This window comes from Hypanus sabinus, chromosome 4, assembly GCF_030144855.1.
Source record: "Hypanus sabinus isolate sHypSab1 chromosome 4, sHypSab1.hap1, whole genome shotgun sequence".
NCBI classification, from domain to species: domain Eukaryota; kingdom Metazoa; phylum Chordata; class Chondrichthyes; order Myliobatiformes; family Dasyatidae; genus Hypanus; species Hypanus sabinus.
In genome coordinates this window covers 30,678,320-30,696,850 of record NC_082709.1, presented here as the reverse complement: position 1 = coordinate 30,696,850, position 18,531 = coordinate 30,678,320, and the positions used below count along the sequence as shown (strand labels likewise).

Genomic DNA, 18,531 nt, shown 5'->3' with positions numbered 1-18,531 from the left:
TATTTATTTAAAATACAATAAATGTTCAGTTAAGATTAGTGCAATATAATTTTCTACATCAATTATATATTACACCACAAAAAATAAATAAATTAAATCCAAATTTATCTGATCAGTGTTTTCGATGTAACCAAGAAACTGGTACTTTTTTACATTCTACATGGTCTTGTTCTAAAATTCAACCTTTTTGGACAAATTTAAGACTTCTACTGGAACAAATTACAGGAACACAACTTCCTCATAATCCAATATTACTCTTACTAGGTGATATTGAAGGGATAAAACCGAAACTCAAACTAAATAAATATCAGAACAAAAAATTGCAATCTTGAACAAATAAATTATCTTAAGCATTGCTTATTTTTATTTGTAAAACAAAGAGTTCAGGCTCATCGTTGGACCTTTGGGGCACTTTCTTTTAACTTATCTAAAGCAATTGAACAGGCAACCTTTGCCAACCAGATATAAAAGCACGGGTTGTAAACTTAAGGAAATGTTTATGATTTTTAACCATTAATTAATAATTATTAACCATTCATATTTTCTATATTTTAAGGGTGCCTAAAAAGATGACAACGCAAGCTCCAACATTTTTACATCCACTTCAAAGCGTTGTGGCACTGGAGGGTAGTGCCGCAACCTTTGAAGCGCATATTAGTGGTAAGTTCTCAATTCATTTGTGTCACGTCAGCCTAAGCAAACTTAATTGAATTAACATACCAATAGAAATTAAAATCAGGGATATGGATGTGAAGAGTTAAGAGTGCCAATCATTTTAAATTTTTTTATATAATAAATTATTGCATTATTTATTAAGTATTGAAGTGAGTCAAACGGGTTTGTTATACGTTGCTCACTAAAAATGCGTCTAAGCAAACTATTCAAGAGCTCAGTGTTTTTTTAAAAATATTTTTTAACCGCTGTGCCTTCCGCGTTGTGAAGTCAGTGCCCGTGGTCTTGCTCGCCCACAGGTTTGCCAGTTCCTGAGGTGAGCTGGTTCCGAGATGGCCAGGTTCTCTCCGCTGCCGCTCTCCCGGGCGCAGAGATTTCGTACAGCGACGGCCGCGCGAAGCTGACGATTTCCCGCGTGACGCCCGCGCACGGCGGCCGGTTCTCCGTCCGGGCCACCAACGGATCGGGACAAGCGACTAGTACAGCCGAGCTGCTGGTGACAGGTGAGCGGCCGCGGCCGCGGCAAGAGGGCGGAGAGAGACCGTCTGCTGAGAATGAAGCGCCTAGGCGTGGCAGGCGACGTCAACGTTGAATGCCACATGGCGCCCCGTCTTTGAAGTTTGAGAAGAGCTGTAAAGTTGGAAGTAGCATCGCTAAATAAAATTGAACTACGCTTTCTCACCACATACTGCACCAGCGATGACTAGTATAATTTAGAACTGGGGAATATTCATCCCACACCTGGTCCCTTGTCGCCTTGTGCTTTTCAATTTGCTGCTGGCATACTGCTGTCAACCTATAATGGGGAGGAAGGAGAGAGAAGTTAAACTATTAACTCCCCAACATTTAAAAGCAGACGAAGTCAGGAGTTCTCAGTAGTTTAAAACAGGCCACTCATGTCCATCGAACAAACATGCACACACAACTTTACAGATGTTTTTAACCATGCTAGGTGTCTGAAATAGTACACGTCGTGAGGTTCATAACACTGCAAACTCAGTGAATACATCAGTTCTTGTGAGGACAGCTTTACACACTTTGGTGTCTTACTAAACTAGATTCTTTGTGTCATGGCTAGAGTCATAGAGGGCTTCAACACTAGCATTACTGTTGCCAAATGGACTTAACAAAGTGGACACTACGAGCTCAGGACCCATTTCCCCCATTCAATAAGACCATTTCTGAACTGATTGCTGTTTCAACTACACTTCCCTCCCTGCTCGGTATAATCATTGATTACCATAATTTAAAAATATCTCACAGGGTAGAATACATTAAGTGATTATGTATTTACAGCTCTGAGATAGAGAATTCCAAAGATTTATGATTATCAGAAGAAATTGTTTAACATCTGTAATTTAAATGGGCAATACCTTGCACTGAAACTTTAACATTTCTGATAAGTGAAACTTGTGGAACATTGAAATATACAGTGAAATGCAGCTCTCGGGAGGGAAAATATAATTAGAAGTCACACAGCATGGAGGCAGGCCCTGTCAGTCCACAATGTCCTTAGCAGTCACAAAGTGCCTACCTAGCTTGCTGCATAAGATCAGTAGTAATGGAAAAAGGAATCATTATAATGAATAAGCAGTATTGAAAGAAGGCATGGGGCAGCTGCTATGTTACCATAGTTTAGATCATATCAAAATCTGAATGCAATACTTTCACAGATTTCAGATCAATGTTTGAAAACAACTATTGTGTTAACAACTGCTATGATTTTTAAAACATTATATGTATATACACAATTTAAAAATCAAATTTATTGGTAATTAATTTATTTATATATAAAGAAGATATCTCATAAACAGCATAATGTTAACACAGTGCCTGTGCGACTTTGTGGGTTACCCTGAATGCTCCTGTTTCTTCTCGCAGTTGAAAGACATACTGGTTTGTAGTTTCATTGGTCACATGTATGTTATTGGGAAATGCAGCTTTGTTGGGCCGGAAGGGCCTGTTACTGTTCTGTATCTCTAAATATATAGATATCTTCATTATAACAGTAGGAAATAATGGACATGAGGTACATTGATAGACTGCCTCTGAAAGCAAGGCTCAAATCCATGGTTAGTGGGGAGTTCTCTCAGTGCTGATAAAATGGTGTGTATAACATCAGAGGCAGATTTCAATTCAGTTCCTGCTTGCGCAGATTCATTACCACTAGTAGGAACTCAATTGGACTTCAATCATCCAATTGATTAACAACTTCAATTATTAGAAAACATTTCAATAAGATATAATAAGCCAGCGTATACATGAACATTAATAAATTAGGGAACTCTAGTCTATAAAATATTTGGATTCACACACTAGCTATCTATATAAACTATGTGTTAAGTATTTTAAATAAACTGGTAGGACATGTTCTGCCATAGGCTTGTTTTTCTTGCTGACACTCAGTTTGTAACAATTTTGATAGTGCATCAGTCTCACTTTACTTCTTTCGAGCTAGTGACCTTTTTAACATGCATTGTACACTATATGCTCGACTTTTAATGATATTGATTCAATTCAGGAATATGGCTTTGCTTTAATATTATTCCAATGCAGTCAAATATAATAACCATTTAAGATGAAATAGGTTTAAATAGTTTTCTCACAAACCTTTCTTTAGTCTTCAGTAACGCTGATAATATTGGAGAATTCATTTGAGGTTGAAAACAAAATACTGTGAGAATAGTCTCTTTTAAAATTGAAATTCCGATAAAAATAAATTCAACAATAAATTTGATCATCTTTGAATGATTATATAAATTTTGCATACATTGCTTGGTTAGTAAACTGGGAGCAGGAATCCTCTGAGAGGGTGAAGTTTGCTTAATTTCACAATTAGGTGTCTTCCATAACAAATAGGAAAGAAGCTAAGTGAATATACTGCTTAACAATGACAATAAAATCATGATATGATTTCTGACATTTGAACATGTAGCGACTAAAGGTGCACAGAAGGGAAAATCATGGGTTTGGGATTAATAGTACATACAGAATTGGTACTGAAAAACACTTTTTTTGTGTTAAAGATGCAGTTAACGTGGTGTGCACTATTTTGCAAAGCCTTTCATTAAAAGGGTTGGTGCATTATTACTTTATCAAAGTAAATTATGAATGTAAACTTAGCAAATTTTCCCCACCTACTGCAGCAGAAACAGCGCCCCCCAACTTTATACAGAGATTACAAAGCATGACTGTGAGACGAGGATCCAAAGTTAGACTGGATGTTCGTGTGACTGGAATCCCTACACCTGTGGTGAAGTTCTACAGGGAAGGAGCAGAGATCCAGAGTTCTCCTGACTTCCAAATTTTACAAGATGGTGACTTGTACAGCTTAATGATTGCTGAAGTTTTCATGGAGGATTCTGGAACCTTCTCCGTGACTGCCACAAACAGTGTTGGACGCGCCACCTCCACAGCTGAGCTCCATGTACAAGGTACTTTTTGTTGCTTTTATTTTCATGTCAGGATGATACCATGTCCAGTTTCTAAATTCATTGTAAAACTTTAATTTATTTTTTTCTTGCAGCTGATGATGAAGTAGTACCTGCTAAAAAGACAAAGACAATTATTACTTCCACTGAAATTTCTCAGGAAAGACAAATGCAAACTGAAAAGGTATCTTAATTTCAAATTATATTTTAACATTTTTGATTTGTTCTAGTTGAATATAATCCAACACAGTTTTTAATGCATATTTTAGAAAATGGAAACTCAGTTCGAGGGGCGATCTTCAACAGTTGAAATGATTGTGGATGGAAGAACGGTAATGCAACAATTACATCATAAGACTCCTCCACGCATCCCACCCAAACCAACATCTAGATCTCCAACCCCACCAGCTTCTGCTGTTAAAGTTGCTCGCCAACAATCCCCATCTCCTGTTCGTCATGTGAGAGCCCCAGCACCTTCACCTGTTAGGTATGAGAAATTTAATTGGTTTATCTGAATATTTAAATACTTTTCATAATGCAGGGGGAAATTATATGCAATATGAGTGTAAAAATCAACATTTCTGAGGTTATGAATTAAATAATTTAATTCACTTGGATCTTTGGTGTTATTTAAGGTAGAAGTAAACAGGGTTAACTATTTTATTGACAAAAACATCTGTTCATCAGAGGTTAAGGTACATCATGGCATCTTGTGTTTGGAGAAGAAAGAAATTTGAATTAAAATCGTGCAGTTTGTTATTTTGAGAAGGTTCCTTTTTCATTTGTTTTTGTGAACGCACTACTCCAGACCAACAAAATGGAAGTGAATGCTGAGGATAAATGTCAAAATTAATATAGCTGTCTTTTGCTTCTTATCTGTTAATCATTTTTATTTACAAAGTCCCTTTGTTCCTTTTTGAATAATGTAGCTCTTTACCATCTAGGATAACTGAGTAACCTGGGCTGTCTTTTTATCAAAGGCACATTAAGAAAATTGGAAATTAAGAAAATTACTACCGTATCACAACTACATCTGCTGTGCTCCTTTGATATCCAGTGTAAATGTGGGTGATATTCTTTTTACAGATCAGTATCTCCAGCTGGAAGACTCTCAACATCTCCTATCAGATCTGTGAAATCACCAATTCTCACTCGCAAATCTCAGACAACTACAGTTGTCAGTTCAGAAGCTATACCCCCTTGGAAGCAGGAAGGCTATGTTGCAGCAACTGAAACAAAAATGAGAGAGACCAGATCTACAAGTACTACGCAGATTCATAGAGAAGGAAAATGGGAAGGAAGATATGGAGTCCATGGTCAGATGATGATCACTGGGGCTGCTGGTGCAGTAGGTGCTGGTAAAGTTACTAAAATTGAACAAAGTGCTAGTATGGTAGGAGGTTCAAGAGTGGCAACATTTGAAGGAGGTGTCAGTGCTGCTGGTGCTACGAGAATAACTACAGTTGAGCGATCTGTTGGTTCTCCAAGAATTACCACAGTTGAACGACAGACAAGAGTTACAACAGCTGAAGGGTCTGCTGGTGTAGCCAAAGTTTCCGCAGAAGAAGGGATTGCCACAGCTGTTGGAATGACTGGAGTTGCTGCTAGTGTTTCAGGTGCTGGTCAGCAGGTAAGGTGTAATCCATTTTCATCAAGCATGCCACATTAAAATTATTTATAATTAGGAACAAATGGATGATATTGAACTCTGACATATTGAGTTTAATAAGTTTGAAACTTTCTGTGAAGGTAGATTAATATTAATCCATGGAACATTAACCAATTTCTTACTTGGTTCTGCAAGAAGTCATTTTGTAACACTGAAGACAATTTATTTAATGATGTTTATTCATCAAATATTACTTTTGAAATTTTGCAGCAATATAGATTGATTTTGTAATCTATGGTTCAGATATTTAGTTGCATGATGCATAATAAAATGTTTTTTTTTGCTGCATGGAATTCAGTTAGAACATGGCGGTGAGAAAATGACTGCTGTAGCTACTGTGGTAGCTGCAATTGATCAAGCCAGAGTACGTGAACCGGTTACTGTAACCAATGCCGCAGAAAGAGGCACTTCTGAGTGTGTATCCATAGAAAAATCACAACCAGTTGAGGATCAGGTAGTTTGAATCACAAAAGAAAATAACTTGAAATTCACTTATTTGTTACAATACATAGGCTTCAGTTTCATAACTCTCTCTATAATGTTCTCACAGAAGTATTGAACTTTGTGTAACACACAATTTTTGTCACTTTTTCCTTGTAGTTGTATAATTAATTATGATTGGTACTTCTCTATTGTACTCATTCCCATTAATTTCATGCTCACTTTTTTCTTTTCTTTTTTCTTATTAGCACCCTTTAGATTTACTACTTCTCTATTATACTAGTGCCCATTAATTTCATGCTCACATTTTTTTCTTATCTTCCTTAAGTTTCATCAGCACTTCCCTTATTAAACGTCTGCTGCCATGCACCCAATAGTCATATAATTTTAGACAGAATGCTTAAAATTTGTATTGGTTGTAAATGCACTTATGTGTAGTGTGCAGTTTGCTGTCAAAAACAATACCAATTTACTTTGCAACACAAATGTTTACAAGTTAATAATTAAAGGTCTAGTTATTACCCATTATAATTTATTTTCAATAATAAGCTTTTGAATGTTATTTAAATTTGTTTAATCTTGTTTAAAACATAAACGAGTAATTTGTAAATAAAGAATATATTGTTGGCCTCAGTGTGACAGATCAAAGTTTAAGATGGTATTGTTTTTGAATGTCATAGTTAATCTTGTGATATTTAAGATTAGACTATGAGTGCTTTTGCAGACTTAGCCCTTGTTGTCTGCAGATTGAGGTTGGCAAAAAGGCTGAAGCTGTGGCTAAGGTATTGGCTGCTGTGGATCAAGCACGTACTAGACATCCTGTGTATGCTGAAGGAGCGCGTTCAGAAGAGACACGTATGGAATATGAACATGCACAGCGTGGTGTATATAAAACTGCCACTGAGTTTTCTGCTGAGAAACGAGCACCCCCTGCTGACCAACAAGTTGTCACCACAACTGTCAGAAAAGAGACAGTTATTGTGCCAACTGAAACACAAATTTCCTATGACGAACAGGCTGAAAAACACATAACACAGGTTAGACTTCATTTAACTCATAAAACACCAAGTTAATGTTGACAAAAATTCTGTAATTTATTTTAACTATGGAGATCATCTTGAGAAAACTTACTTTCAATTTTATTAGTACATGACGGATTAAGCATAATAAAGGTTTTGTTGGTTGCTATAGATTGAAAGAACATCAGAAACTGCAGCACATCTGGACCACAGAATTTCCAGTACAATTCCTCACTTCACTGTTTCAAAAATCTCTGTAGCCAAACCTGAACCAACCCAAGAGGTAAGGGTACAAATTCTGGATGGCAGGCAAATAAACATAAAGATTAGAATATTAAATAAGCAAGACTTGAAGTAAGCCATTGACAGTCTGTAAATTCAGGAAAGGGAACTCTTATTTACCTAGAGACTTATTAATTAATGGAACTTACTCTCATGTCAATCCCTGCTTTGACTCAATCTGCCAAATTTCCTTAGAGGTTGCCTACTTTTGAGGGGTGTAGTATCTGTTTTAGGCAGCCACAAAAGCATAGTTCAAAATTGTGGTGGGATGGCATTCAATTACACTTTTCATCCATGAAATCAGCTTTTATTGTACACAAATCAGGCACAGGAGGTACAGTTACAACATCATTATTTTTAGCAAATTAATTGATTAGGTTATGCTATGGTAAACAATGGAAGGAAGAATAATAGTGGATATTTCTGCAACTGTTGAATATTGGGAAAACATTTTTATGGTCAGGCATTTATATAATTCTCCCAATCATTGCATAGAATCTAAATTTATTAAAATAACCTATTTTTGAGAGGTGCTAAATAGATTTAATCAAAACTTGCTATTTTCCTGCCAGACAGCATTTTTACATAAATTTATGTACAGATAAAAGTAATTTTTGAAATGTATTGGCCCAGAATTTGCAGGAAAGTAATGGCAATTACAATGGTCCTATTCTTAGTTTAAAAACTCAGTTGAAAAACTGTACCAATTTCTGATGAGGAACAGATTTGTAGAAAAATGCAATTCACCACAGATTATCAAACATTTATTCATTTGTCAGCTCTTGTCATTTTCATAACAAGATTTAACTTCCTGCAATTCCATTTAATCCTGCTTGATGAGATGCAATTGGAATATAAACTATGGATCTCATCTCAACAAGTATTATAGTAAGAAAATAACATTTACTTTTCAATCATTTTCATCTTTCTTCATTTTGCTTTATTATTCTGTCTGTATAAAATTTTGGCGCAGATTTCTGTTTTAGCTGTAACTTGATTTTGTTTATCTATAGAAGTCACTGATTGAGGAGTGGAAATATTTATATTCTCCACAGTCCTTGGTACCTTATTGAAGTTACTTCACTGTTACCAAGCTTAATTTTCAGCTATTTTTAGTACAAATAATTTCTAAGATGAAACTAAACTTCAAAATTGGACATGCTACACGATGCCATGCACACCAAATTCTGGGCCATATTGATTTATTTTGCTATCATCATTCATTTTGCATTTTCACAAGTACATTTTAACTTCATCTGTACTAATAGTTTAGTTTTAACAGTCGTAACATTAACACAAGTCCTTAGAATTTAACATTTCATGTTTGAAGGACGCTGTTTGAACATAACATTCACAACTACTTCAACCTTTCCTACACTGAGTTACATTTTCCTATTGATTGATTTGTTTTCATGCTCATGGAACATTTTTCAAAAAGGCTATCTAATCTGCCTAATTTAATAATCCCACCCATCTCTGTCATTTTGACCACAGAGTAATACTTAAAATAGTTTGTAAATAATGTAACTTTATTCTTCTTGGCTTGGTTAGGTTTCTATAGCAGGAACGGCTATTGTTACTCTGGAGAAAGAGTTGTCTGCGTCCTCTGCTGTGAAGGTTACTAAGCCAGTGAAACCTCCTGTGTTAAAAGAGGCCAGAATTGTGACACAGGAGACTGTCTTTCCCAAGCCTCACATTAGAGAAAGAACAGATATATATGAAACACGGTTTGATACTGAGATGCAAAGGCATCTAGGTTTAAGTTTTACAGGTTCACTTGAAGCTGAATTTGATGTTGAACATGAAGATCAATATGAAACACAAGAACAGGTTTGTCAATTACCTAGTTATACTCTCAAAATATTCTAGTTTTGTGTGTTCCCCATGAATTAACAATAGCAAATAATGCAGAAATTTCATTCCTGATCAAGGCAAATCTAACACCATTTTCATCCATCCCTCTCTTTTCATCAATCCCTTTCTCCTCTGGAACCTTTACCATTACATAAAACTGTGTTGGTTTATTTTTAAACACAAGAGGCTCTGCAGGCGCTGGAAATCCAGAGCAACACCCACAAAATGCTGGAAGCATTTTTTCTTTGAAAAAAGCATTTTTCAAAATGTCTTTGCGTGAAACATTGACTGTTCATTCATTTCCATAGATGCTGCCTGACCTGCTGAATTCCTCTGGCATTTTGTGCATGTTGCTCTTAGTTTATTTTTAATTATGAGAACAATATATCTTTGGTGTGATTACTGTGTGGAGACAGGAATTCTTTGCTGGAAACTCTTACCCATTTTTCAATTTGATATAAAACATTCTTCAAAAACTATTTGACAAGTTGTATCGTAGTCTGTTACTTTATATTCATTATTTTACTTTTTGTCTGTTTTAGATCACAGAACATGTCCATGCAGCAGTGATTTCATTTACCCCCCCAAGTTTTGTTTCTGTAAGCATTAATTTATTAAAAAATTAGATTTTGAATTTTGAATGCTTATTGTTATCTATTTTTATGCAATTAATGGTACCTTGCACTTTTTCAGGGATTGAAAAACATGACAGTAGTAGAAGGTGAATCTGTGACTTTGGAATGTGAAATCACAGGACATCCTACCCCAACTATAATGTGGTTCAGAGAAGACTATCATATTGAAAGTTCCATTGATTTTCAAATAACTTTTGAAAATGGCATTGCTCGTATAACAATCAGGGAAGCCTTTGCAGAAGACAGTGGTCGCTTTACTTGTACTGCTACCAATGATGCTGGTTCTGCTAGCAGTTCCTGCTACCTTCTTGTTCAAGGTTTGTATTTTTATATCAATGCTTAAAATGATTAAATAACTTTCTGTTGTAAGGTCAGAAGTGTAATAGTTTACTTTTATTTTTGGTAGTGTCTGAAGAGATTGAGAGCAGAGAAGAAACCTTGGTAACGTCTGAACAAATTATCTCAACAAAGAAACGGTATTTATACTGAGAACCATTTCTTTCTTTTTAAACAGTGATTTGAAATAAATGCATTGTGTTCTCATTTTAAAATATTTTCCTTCTATTTCATTTATTTTTACATTTACCTTACTATCCATTCATCAGGAAGTAACTCTGATTTGTATAAACTGTTGGTGATAGTACACCATATTAAAATTGATCTTGCTTTTAAATTCCAGAGCTGAAATGACCATAGAAACTATGTCAGCAACAAGTGCTACTGCTGACTTGGTAGAAGTTGCTGCTGGAGTTGCCCCATTCTTTATGCGGAAACCAATACCACAGAAACTAATTGAAGGTGGAAGTGTAATTTTTGATTGTCAGATCGGAGGTACCCCTAAGCCGCATGTTTACTGGAAAAAAGCTGGAATTCCATTAACAACTGGATACAGGTATAAGACTCTATTAAGAAATGTTAATCTATTTTAGCTTTAAACTTATATTTAATTGAATTAAGCTGGAGTATTAACTGTTTTTGAAATGTGGAAATATTGCCACCTAAGAAGAATAGTTAGGATGTTATTACTTCATACAAAAATGATTTATGTACGTTATATATCATTTATTGTAGGAGGATTTAAAAATCAGAATTGTACTTATAATAATGTCAACCTTGTTCTCTGACGTATGCTCACTACGTGTACTAAATACAATATTTAAGTATATATTCTTTTGGACTGAATAAATTCACCCTAATACGTACTTGGTTGATTTAGCTTTTTCTTGTTTCATGTTTCATTATATTCTTTTAGTCTTATACAAAACATTTTATTTCTCCCTAGGTACAAAGTAAGCTACAACAAGGAAACAGGAGAATGCAAACTTGAGATTTCCATGACTTTTGCAGATGATGCGGGTGAATATTCTATTGTAGTTCGTAATCAACATGGAGAAATTTCAGAATCTGTTCAACTGCTGGAGGAAGGTTTGTATTTATTAAAACAGGTCCTGAAAAGAAAGTCTGCTTCATCAGACTGGTAATTAAAATAATCACTTTTTTAGAGATTGTTGACTAAATTTATTTGGTTTAATTAAATGAACTTAATACATGCATTTTTAAAAATGTATTCAGTTAAAATTTGACTCCATCAGCCTCAACCATCTCTGAAAGATCTACTTAGTTTAATTTCTCTGTTAAAATATATATTGTTCACTTGCTGGATATTTCTTCATTTTTCCCTGAGGAAGCAAATTCCTCCTGTGCAATGATTTCTGATCATGCTGTCTACTTCAGATCATAGAAAACTTATGACACAAAAAGAGCTATTTAACTAATCATGACTGAGATGGTTGAAAAAGAGTCGAAAACCACCATCTAGTACTAGGTCCCTAGCCTTGGAAGTTATTGCTTTTCAAGAAACTTGTGAACAAATTTTAAATGTGATTACAGTTGATTACAGCTATGAAAAGAACGCTTTCAAACAGTGTGATCCAGACTTCCTACCACCTGCTGGGTGAAAACATTTTATTCATCTTTCTTCTAATGCTAGGGGACATAGGCCCTTCCGATTTATACCAACCAGGGACTCAGAATTTTGTACATTCTCAGCTTCCTTCATTCCAAAGACAGGAACCACATCTTTCCTCATGGCAACAATTTTCCAGTCCTCTCAACATCTTTGCAGGCCTTCATAGTTATCTGTGCAAATGGATCTTTCCTATTATCTGTAACCAGAACTGTACACAGAACTCAGATTACGGTTGCACTATATCCACCCCATTCTTGTATTCTGCACACACATAAAGGAAACCATTTGGTGTGTTACTTTAACCACCTTATTGACCTGTATATTTCTGGTTCTTTTAAAAAGCCACCACAAATAGTTAGCATTTAAGATTGACTTTAATTAAATCTAGTCGAAATGGAATGTAGCATCCATAGAGAATAAACAGATATTTTCTATAACATAATGTTACAGAAGGAGGGAACTATTGTGTAGGTAAGATTGGTAGGTCGGTAAGATTACTGAATGAAAAAGTAGGACTGAGGACTGAGAACATTTCATTATTCTGCAGAAGGAGATCAAGGCATTAAATAAAAACAGCAAAGTAGAATACAAAAATAGGCTCATGAGAAACAAAACAATGTAAGAGATTCAAGAGATTTGTAAAAGGAAATGTTTATTGGTGAAGTAAACATGCACCTCACAGACTAAAGTTAGAGAACTACAGCAAATTAGGGACTAAGGAAGTTGGAGAGAAACTAAACAAACACAGAAGACCCAAATATTCTGCTGAAAATAATGGTGTAGAATAAAAGAGGGCCTCAAGGAAATCCCCATTGATCTGCATTCTCGGGTTTTGAGGAAGTGGCTATGGAGATGGTGGAAGCACTGGTTGTCATCTTCTAAAGTCCTATGTTTTAGAATGTTCCTCAGATTGGAAAACATTGCATGCACACAGTTGTGCTATTGAAGAAAGAAAAGAGGGAAAACATGGAACTATAGGCAAATTAGTATGTAATTAATTAATATGGAAAACACCAACGAACTGTTAATAAATCACTTAGAAAATAAAAACGGAGTTGGAGAGAATAAATGTGGATTTATGAAAGGGAAATCATGTTTTATAGAGCAATACACAAACTGGAGGAACTAAGCAGGTCAGGCAGCATCTATGGAGGGAAATGAGCAGGTGATGTTTTAAGCTGAGACTCTTGCTTTTGGCCTAAAATATCAATTATTCATTTCCTGACATTGATGATGTATGACCTACTTAGTTTCTCCAGCGTTTTGAGTGTGTTGCTCTAGATTTTCAGCATCTGCAGTCTGTCTTGTATCTACATGTTTGTTCAAAGGTTCAAAGATTCATTTATATCAAAGCATTGGTCCATTTACAACCCTGAAATTCATCTTCTCCAGAAAGCCACAAAACAAAGAAAGAACATAATAGGTATATTAGAGTTTACCAGGTTTTAAGAAGGAAAATGATGAGGGTGAATGAATTGATGTGCAATGTTTGGACTTTAAGGCCTTTGATAAGATACCACACAAGACATATAAGAAAAACAGGTATAGAGCAGCACATCCTATAGAGGGAATATATTGGTGTGGAATGCAGATTAGTCAATGGACAGAAAATAAGTAAAATAAATTATCAAGTTAGTGCTGGGTTGGGAGTCTGACCAGTGGTGTGTCACAGAGTTGGCTGTTAGGAATCCAGCTGTTCACAATCTACATGTATATCAATGATATAAATTAATGTAAAATTTCCATGTTTGCTGATGATACAAAAGTTGTGGAACTGTGGATAGTGAAGGGAATGCAGAGAGATTTCAGAGGCTTATAGACACGCTCAGTTAAATGACCAAGTCACTACATGAAGTATAATAAAGAAAAATATGAGGCATTCACTTTGGCAGAATACATGTAATTGCTTCAAAAGTTGAGATTGAGGTTGATAGTATTTAGAGATACATGGATATTCATGTACATAAATCAGTAGAACCATAGAACACTACGGCACAGTACAGGCCCTTCAGCCCTCCATGTTGTGCCGACCCATATAATCCTTAAAAAAAGTACTAAACCTACACTACCCCATAACCCTCTATTTTCTTTCATCCATGTGCCTGTCCAAGAGGTTCTTAAATACCCCTAATGTTTTAGCCTCCACCACCATCCCTGGCAAGTCATTCCAGGCACTCACAACCCTCTGTGTAAAAAAAAAACTTACCCCTGATGTCTCCCCTAAACTTCCCTCCCTTAATTTTGTACATATGCCCTCTGGTGTTTGCTATTGGTGCCCTGGGAAACAGGTACTGACTATCCACCCTATCTATGCTTCTCATAATCTTGTAGACCTCTAACAAGTTCCCTCTTATTCTTCTATGCTCCAAAGAGAAAAGTCCCAGCTCTGCTAACATTACTTCATATGACTTGTTCTCCAATCCAGACAACATCCTGGTAAATCTCCTCTGCACCCTCTCCAAAGCTTCCACATCCTTCCTATAACTTCCTATAGTAGAAGTTAACATATAGATACAGCAAGTAATTACAAAGGTAAATGGTATACTGGTCTTTATCAAGGAATATTTGAGTTCAAGCAAGACCACATATAAAATATGTAAAGCTCAAGTCTGCTTACCTAAGGCATGATATGCTTTCGGTAGAAGTAGTGAATATTTACCTGATTGATTACCAGAGTGGCAGTTGTGTCAAAGAAGTAGAGGTTTAATAGTTGAAGACTAAGAGGTGATCTAATTGAAAGGGACAAACTTTTTAAAGAGCTCAATGGGATTGTTGCAGAAATAGTGTATCCCCTGATAGGATTATCTAGAATCGCAGGTCAAATAAAAGAATGAAATGAGAATAAATATCTTAACTTAGAGGATGGTGAATATTTGGAACTCGTATCCCAAGAGGGCTGTAGAGTGTCCGTTGCTAAATATATTAAAGGTTGAGATAAAATATATTTGGATAATAGGGGAATGAAAACGTGGTTAGTGATGAAAAGTGGTACTGAGGTCAAGGATCAGCAATGATCAGCTCTCCTGGCTGCCTCCATAATTTCAAAGAAAAAATACTATTCTCCCACAACTTTAACTGTTTTGTGTGCAACTTAACATCCCACAATTTAGGTAGGGCATCAAAAATTATTTAGTTTTCCTCATCTCTTCATAAAGTTTTAGTATCTGTGGTATTAACTAAGCAAATCTCTTCTCTACACTTCTCCAGGCCTTGACAACTTTTTGAGGTCATTAACATATAACTGGATATAATATAATAGATGAAGCCCAGGCAATGACTTACACAGATTTAACATTTCTGCATCATTTTCATATTCTTTATTTGCATTTAAAATAAATTGGTTCTTCCTAAAACCACGATAACAGTCCACTTCTTGGAAATCGCTGTATTTAAACCATTTGTGTTTCAGGTTTTTGCCTTTAACTATTTTCATGTATTTTCTTGTCATACATTCACCCAATTCTTTCTTTCCTTATCAAACTTTTTATTAATTCACCCAATTCTGACATCTGTTTATTCAAAGTACATTCCAAAAGTTTTTAATTTCTTGTTATAAATCTATTTTTACATGTCTCTTTCAACCAATTTCAGATAATTAAAGTGGCATTGTAACACTGAGTCCAAAGATATTGTTTATTTTCATCCAGATTGGTTAGAAAAAAATTCTTTATTAATTATTACTAATCAATAATTTATTTGTATCATGTTTTAATAATAATCAATTTACAGTAATTTGTGCAACTTCAACATTTTTCTAATTATGTTATTAATTTTTAGCTGATTATGAGCTTTACCTGAAGGACCACCAGGAAATCATTTATCGGACAGAATTAGTAACAGAGCATGTTCAAGAACCCAAACTTGCCGAAGTAGCACCAATAATTCCAATGATGGAATATGACAAAGAACAGGCACTAATCAGAAAGAAGATGGGGAAAACTGCAACCATAATGAAAACTGAACAGGCAAGATTTATCTTTGAATTTATTTGCCTGAACAAGTTTTTGTGTTAGAGTACAAATTTATTTTACAATAGCCAGTTAAAACTGTTTTCTAAATATTACAATTAAATTAATTGCCTTTCAATATACGCCAGTACACAACTTGTCCACTTTTATATAGTACAATTTTATTAGCCATTTCAAACATTCATAGAAAGATATTTAATTTTAAATATGGAATAACTTCTATGCTATTCTTAGAAAATAGTGCTATGGGATTTTTTATTTCCATCTAGTGGAAGAGAAATAACTTGTGGACTAATACTGTAGCATTATAGCAGTATTACAGAAGGTTGTGGAGTTAAATTTTATGCATTATTCTTTGAAGTTGGATTTGCAGTTGACTTAGAGACAAGAGTACCCTCAAATGAGTCACTGACAAACACTAGAAGATATTTTCTTTGTGAGTTTCTGTTAATGGACGTAGACACTAACATTTACAACGAAGAGGACTAGCTAGATAGGAATATTAATGAAAAATATTAACTGTCCAGGTGAGCCCCATGTTATGGTAACACTGCATTCCTAGAAAACTGTCTGTACTGCAATTTTCTATGATGCAAAACCCCTTTTTCTCATTGAATCCCATGTTACTACTGGAAGTTTTCCCTCAACAATAATGATAATTGTATCACAGCTGTTGGTTCACAGTGGAAGAGCATTTAAGAGATTGTTTTGTCAATTTTCAAAACAAATCTCTTTTAATGACCAGCAGCTGTCTCTGGAGACACAAGCGACTCCAGATTCTGTAAAGCAGGCTGAAGGCTGGAAGGTGAGAGACAAGGAACTCACAAATCACTTGTTCCATTAAACACCTTCCTTACTTATCAGATTCTAGCATTTAGCATTTGTGCTACATAGAAAACCTATGTAGCACAGTACAGGCCCTTAGGCCCATAAAGCTGTGCCGCACATGTATTTACCTTAGAAATTTCCTAGGGTTACTCATAGCTCTCTATTTTTCTAAGCTCCATGGACCTATTCAGGAGTCTCTTAAAAGACCCTACTGTATCTGCCTCCACCACTATCACCAGCAGCCCATTCCACGCACTCACCACTCTCCGTGTAAAAAAAAAACTTACCCCTAACATTTCTTCTGTACCTACTTCCAAGCACCTTAAAACTGTGCCCTCTCATGCTAGCCATTTCAGTCCTGGGACAAAAGCCTCTGACTATCCATACAATTAATGCCTCTCATCATCTTATATACCTCTATTAGGTCACCTCTCACCCTCCGTCACTCCAAGGAGAAAAGGCTAAGTTCACTCAACCTATTCTCATAAGGCATGCTCCCCAATCCAGGCAACATACTTGTAAATCTCCTATGCACCCTTTCTATAGTTTCCATATCCTTCCTGTAGTGAGGCGACCAGAACTGAGCACAGTACTCCAAGTGGGGTCTGACCAGGGTCCTATATAACTGCAACATTACCTCTCAGCTCCTAAACCCAATCCTGTGATTGATGATTGGCAATGCACCATATGCCATATTAACCACAGAGTCAACCTGCACAGCAGCTTTGAGTATCCTATGGACTCTGAACCTCCACACTGCCAAGAGTCTTACCATTAATACTATATTCTGCCATCATATTTGACCTACCAAAATGAGCCACCTCACACTTATCTGGGTTGAACTCCATCTGCCACTTCTCAGTCCAGTTTTGCATCCTATCAATGACCCGCTGTAACCTCTGACAGCCCTCCACACTATCCACAACACCCCCAACCTTTGTGTCATCAGCAAATTTACTAACCCATCCCTCCATTTCCTCATCCAGGTCATTTATAGAATTCATGAAGAGTAGGGGTCCCAGAACAGATCCCTGAGGCACACCATTGGTCACTGACTCCATGCAGAATATGACCTGTCTACAACCACTCTTTGCCTCCTGTGGGCAAGCCAGTTCTGGATCCACAAAACAATGTTCCCTTGGATCTCATGCCTTCTTACTTTCTCAATAAGCCTTGCATGGGATACCTTATCAAATGCCTTGCTGAAATCCATATACACTACATCTACTGCTCTACCTCCATCAATGTGTTTAGTCACATCCTCAAAAAAATTCAATCAGGCTCATAAGGCATGATCTGCCCTTGACAAAGCCATACTGACTATTCCTAATCATATTATAGCTCTCTAAATGTTCATAAATCCTGCCTCTCAGGATCTTCTCCATCAACTTTCTAACCACTGAGGTAGGACTCACTGATCTATAATTTCCTGGGCTATCTCTGCTCCCTTTCTTGAATAAAGAAACAACATCCACAACCCTCCAATCTTCTATCATTCGCATTGATGATAGAAAGATCATCGCCTGAGGCTCAGCAATTTCCTCCCTCGCCTCCCACAGTAGCCTAGGGTACAGCTTGTCCGGTCCCGGTGACTTATCCAACTTGATGCTTTCCAGAAGCTCAAGCACATCCTCATTCTACATGTTCAAGAATTTCAGTCCACTTTGAGTCATCCCTACAGTTGCCAAGATCCTTTTCTGTAGTGAATACTGATGCAAAGTACTTATTAAGTATATCTGCTATCTCCTGCGGTTCCATACACA

General features: G+C 36.0%; 1 protein-coding gene across 1 annotated transcript in view; it reads left to right on the top strand.

Annotated features, from left to right (window-relative positions):
* Positions 1-569: 569 nt before the first annotated feature.
* ttn.1 (titin, tandem duplicate 1) overlaps positions 570-18,531 on the top strand; it is a 324,448-nt gene continuing 306,486 nt past the window's right edge. Inside the window, 16 exon segments of the mRNA XM_059968782.1 lie at positions 570-660; positions 972-1,175; positions 3,819-4,106; positions 4,199-4,287; positions 4,373-4,590; positions 5,190-5,733; positions 6,071-6,226; positions 6,960-7,250; positions 7,405-7,515; positions 9,066-9,344; positions 9,911-9,967; positions 10,062-10,320; positions 10,410-10,479; positions 10,683-10,895; positions 11,286-11,428; positions 15,750-15,937. Of these exon segments, the coding sequence (XP_059824765.1) occupies positions 570-660; positions 972-1,175; positions 3,819-4,106; positions 4,199-4,287; positions 4,373-4,590; positions 5,190-5,733; positions 6,071-6,226; positions 6,960-7,250; positions 7,405-7,515; positions 9,066-9,344; positions 9,911-9,967; positions 10,062-10,320; positions 10,410-10,479; positions 10,683-10,895; positions 11,286-11,428; positions 15,750-15,937 (3,201 nt within the window).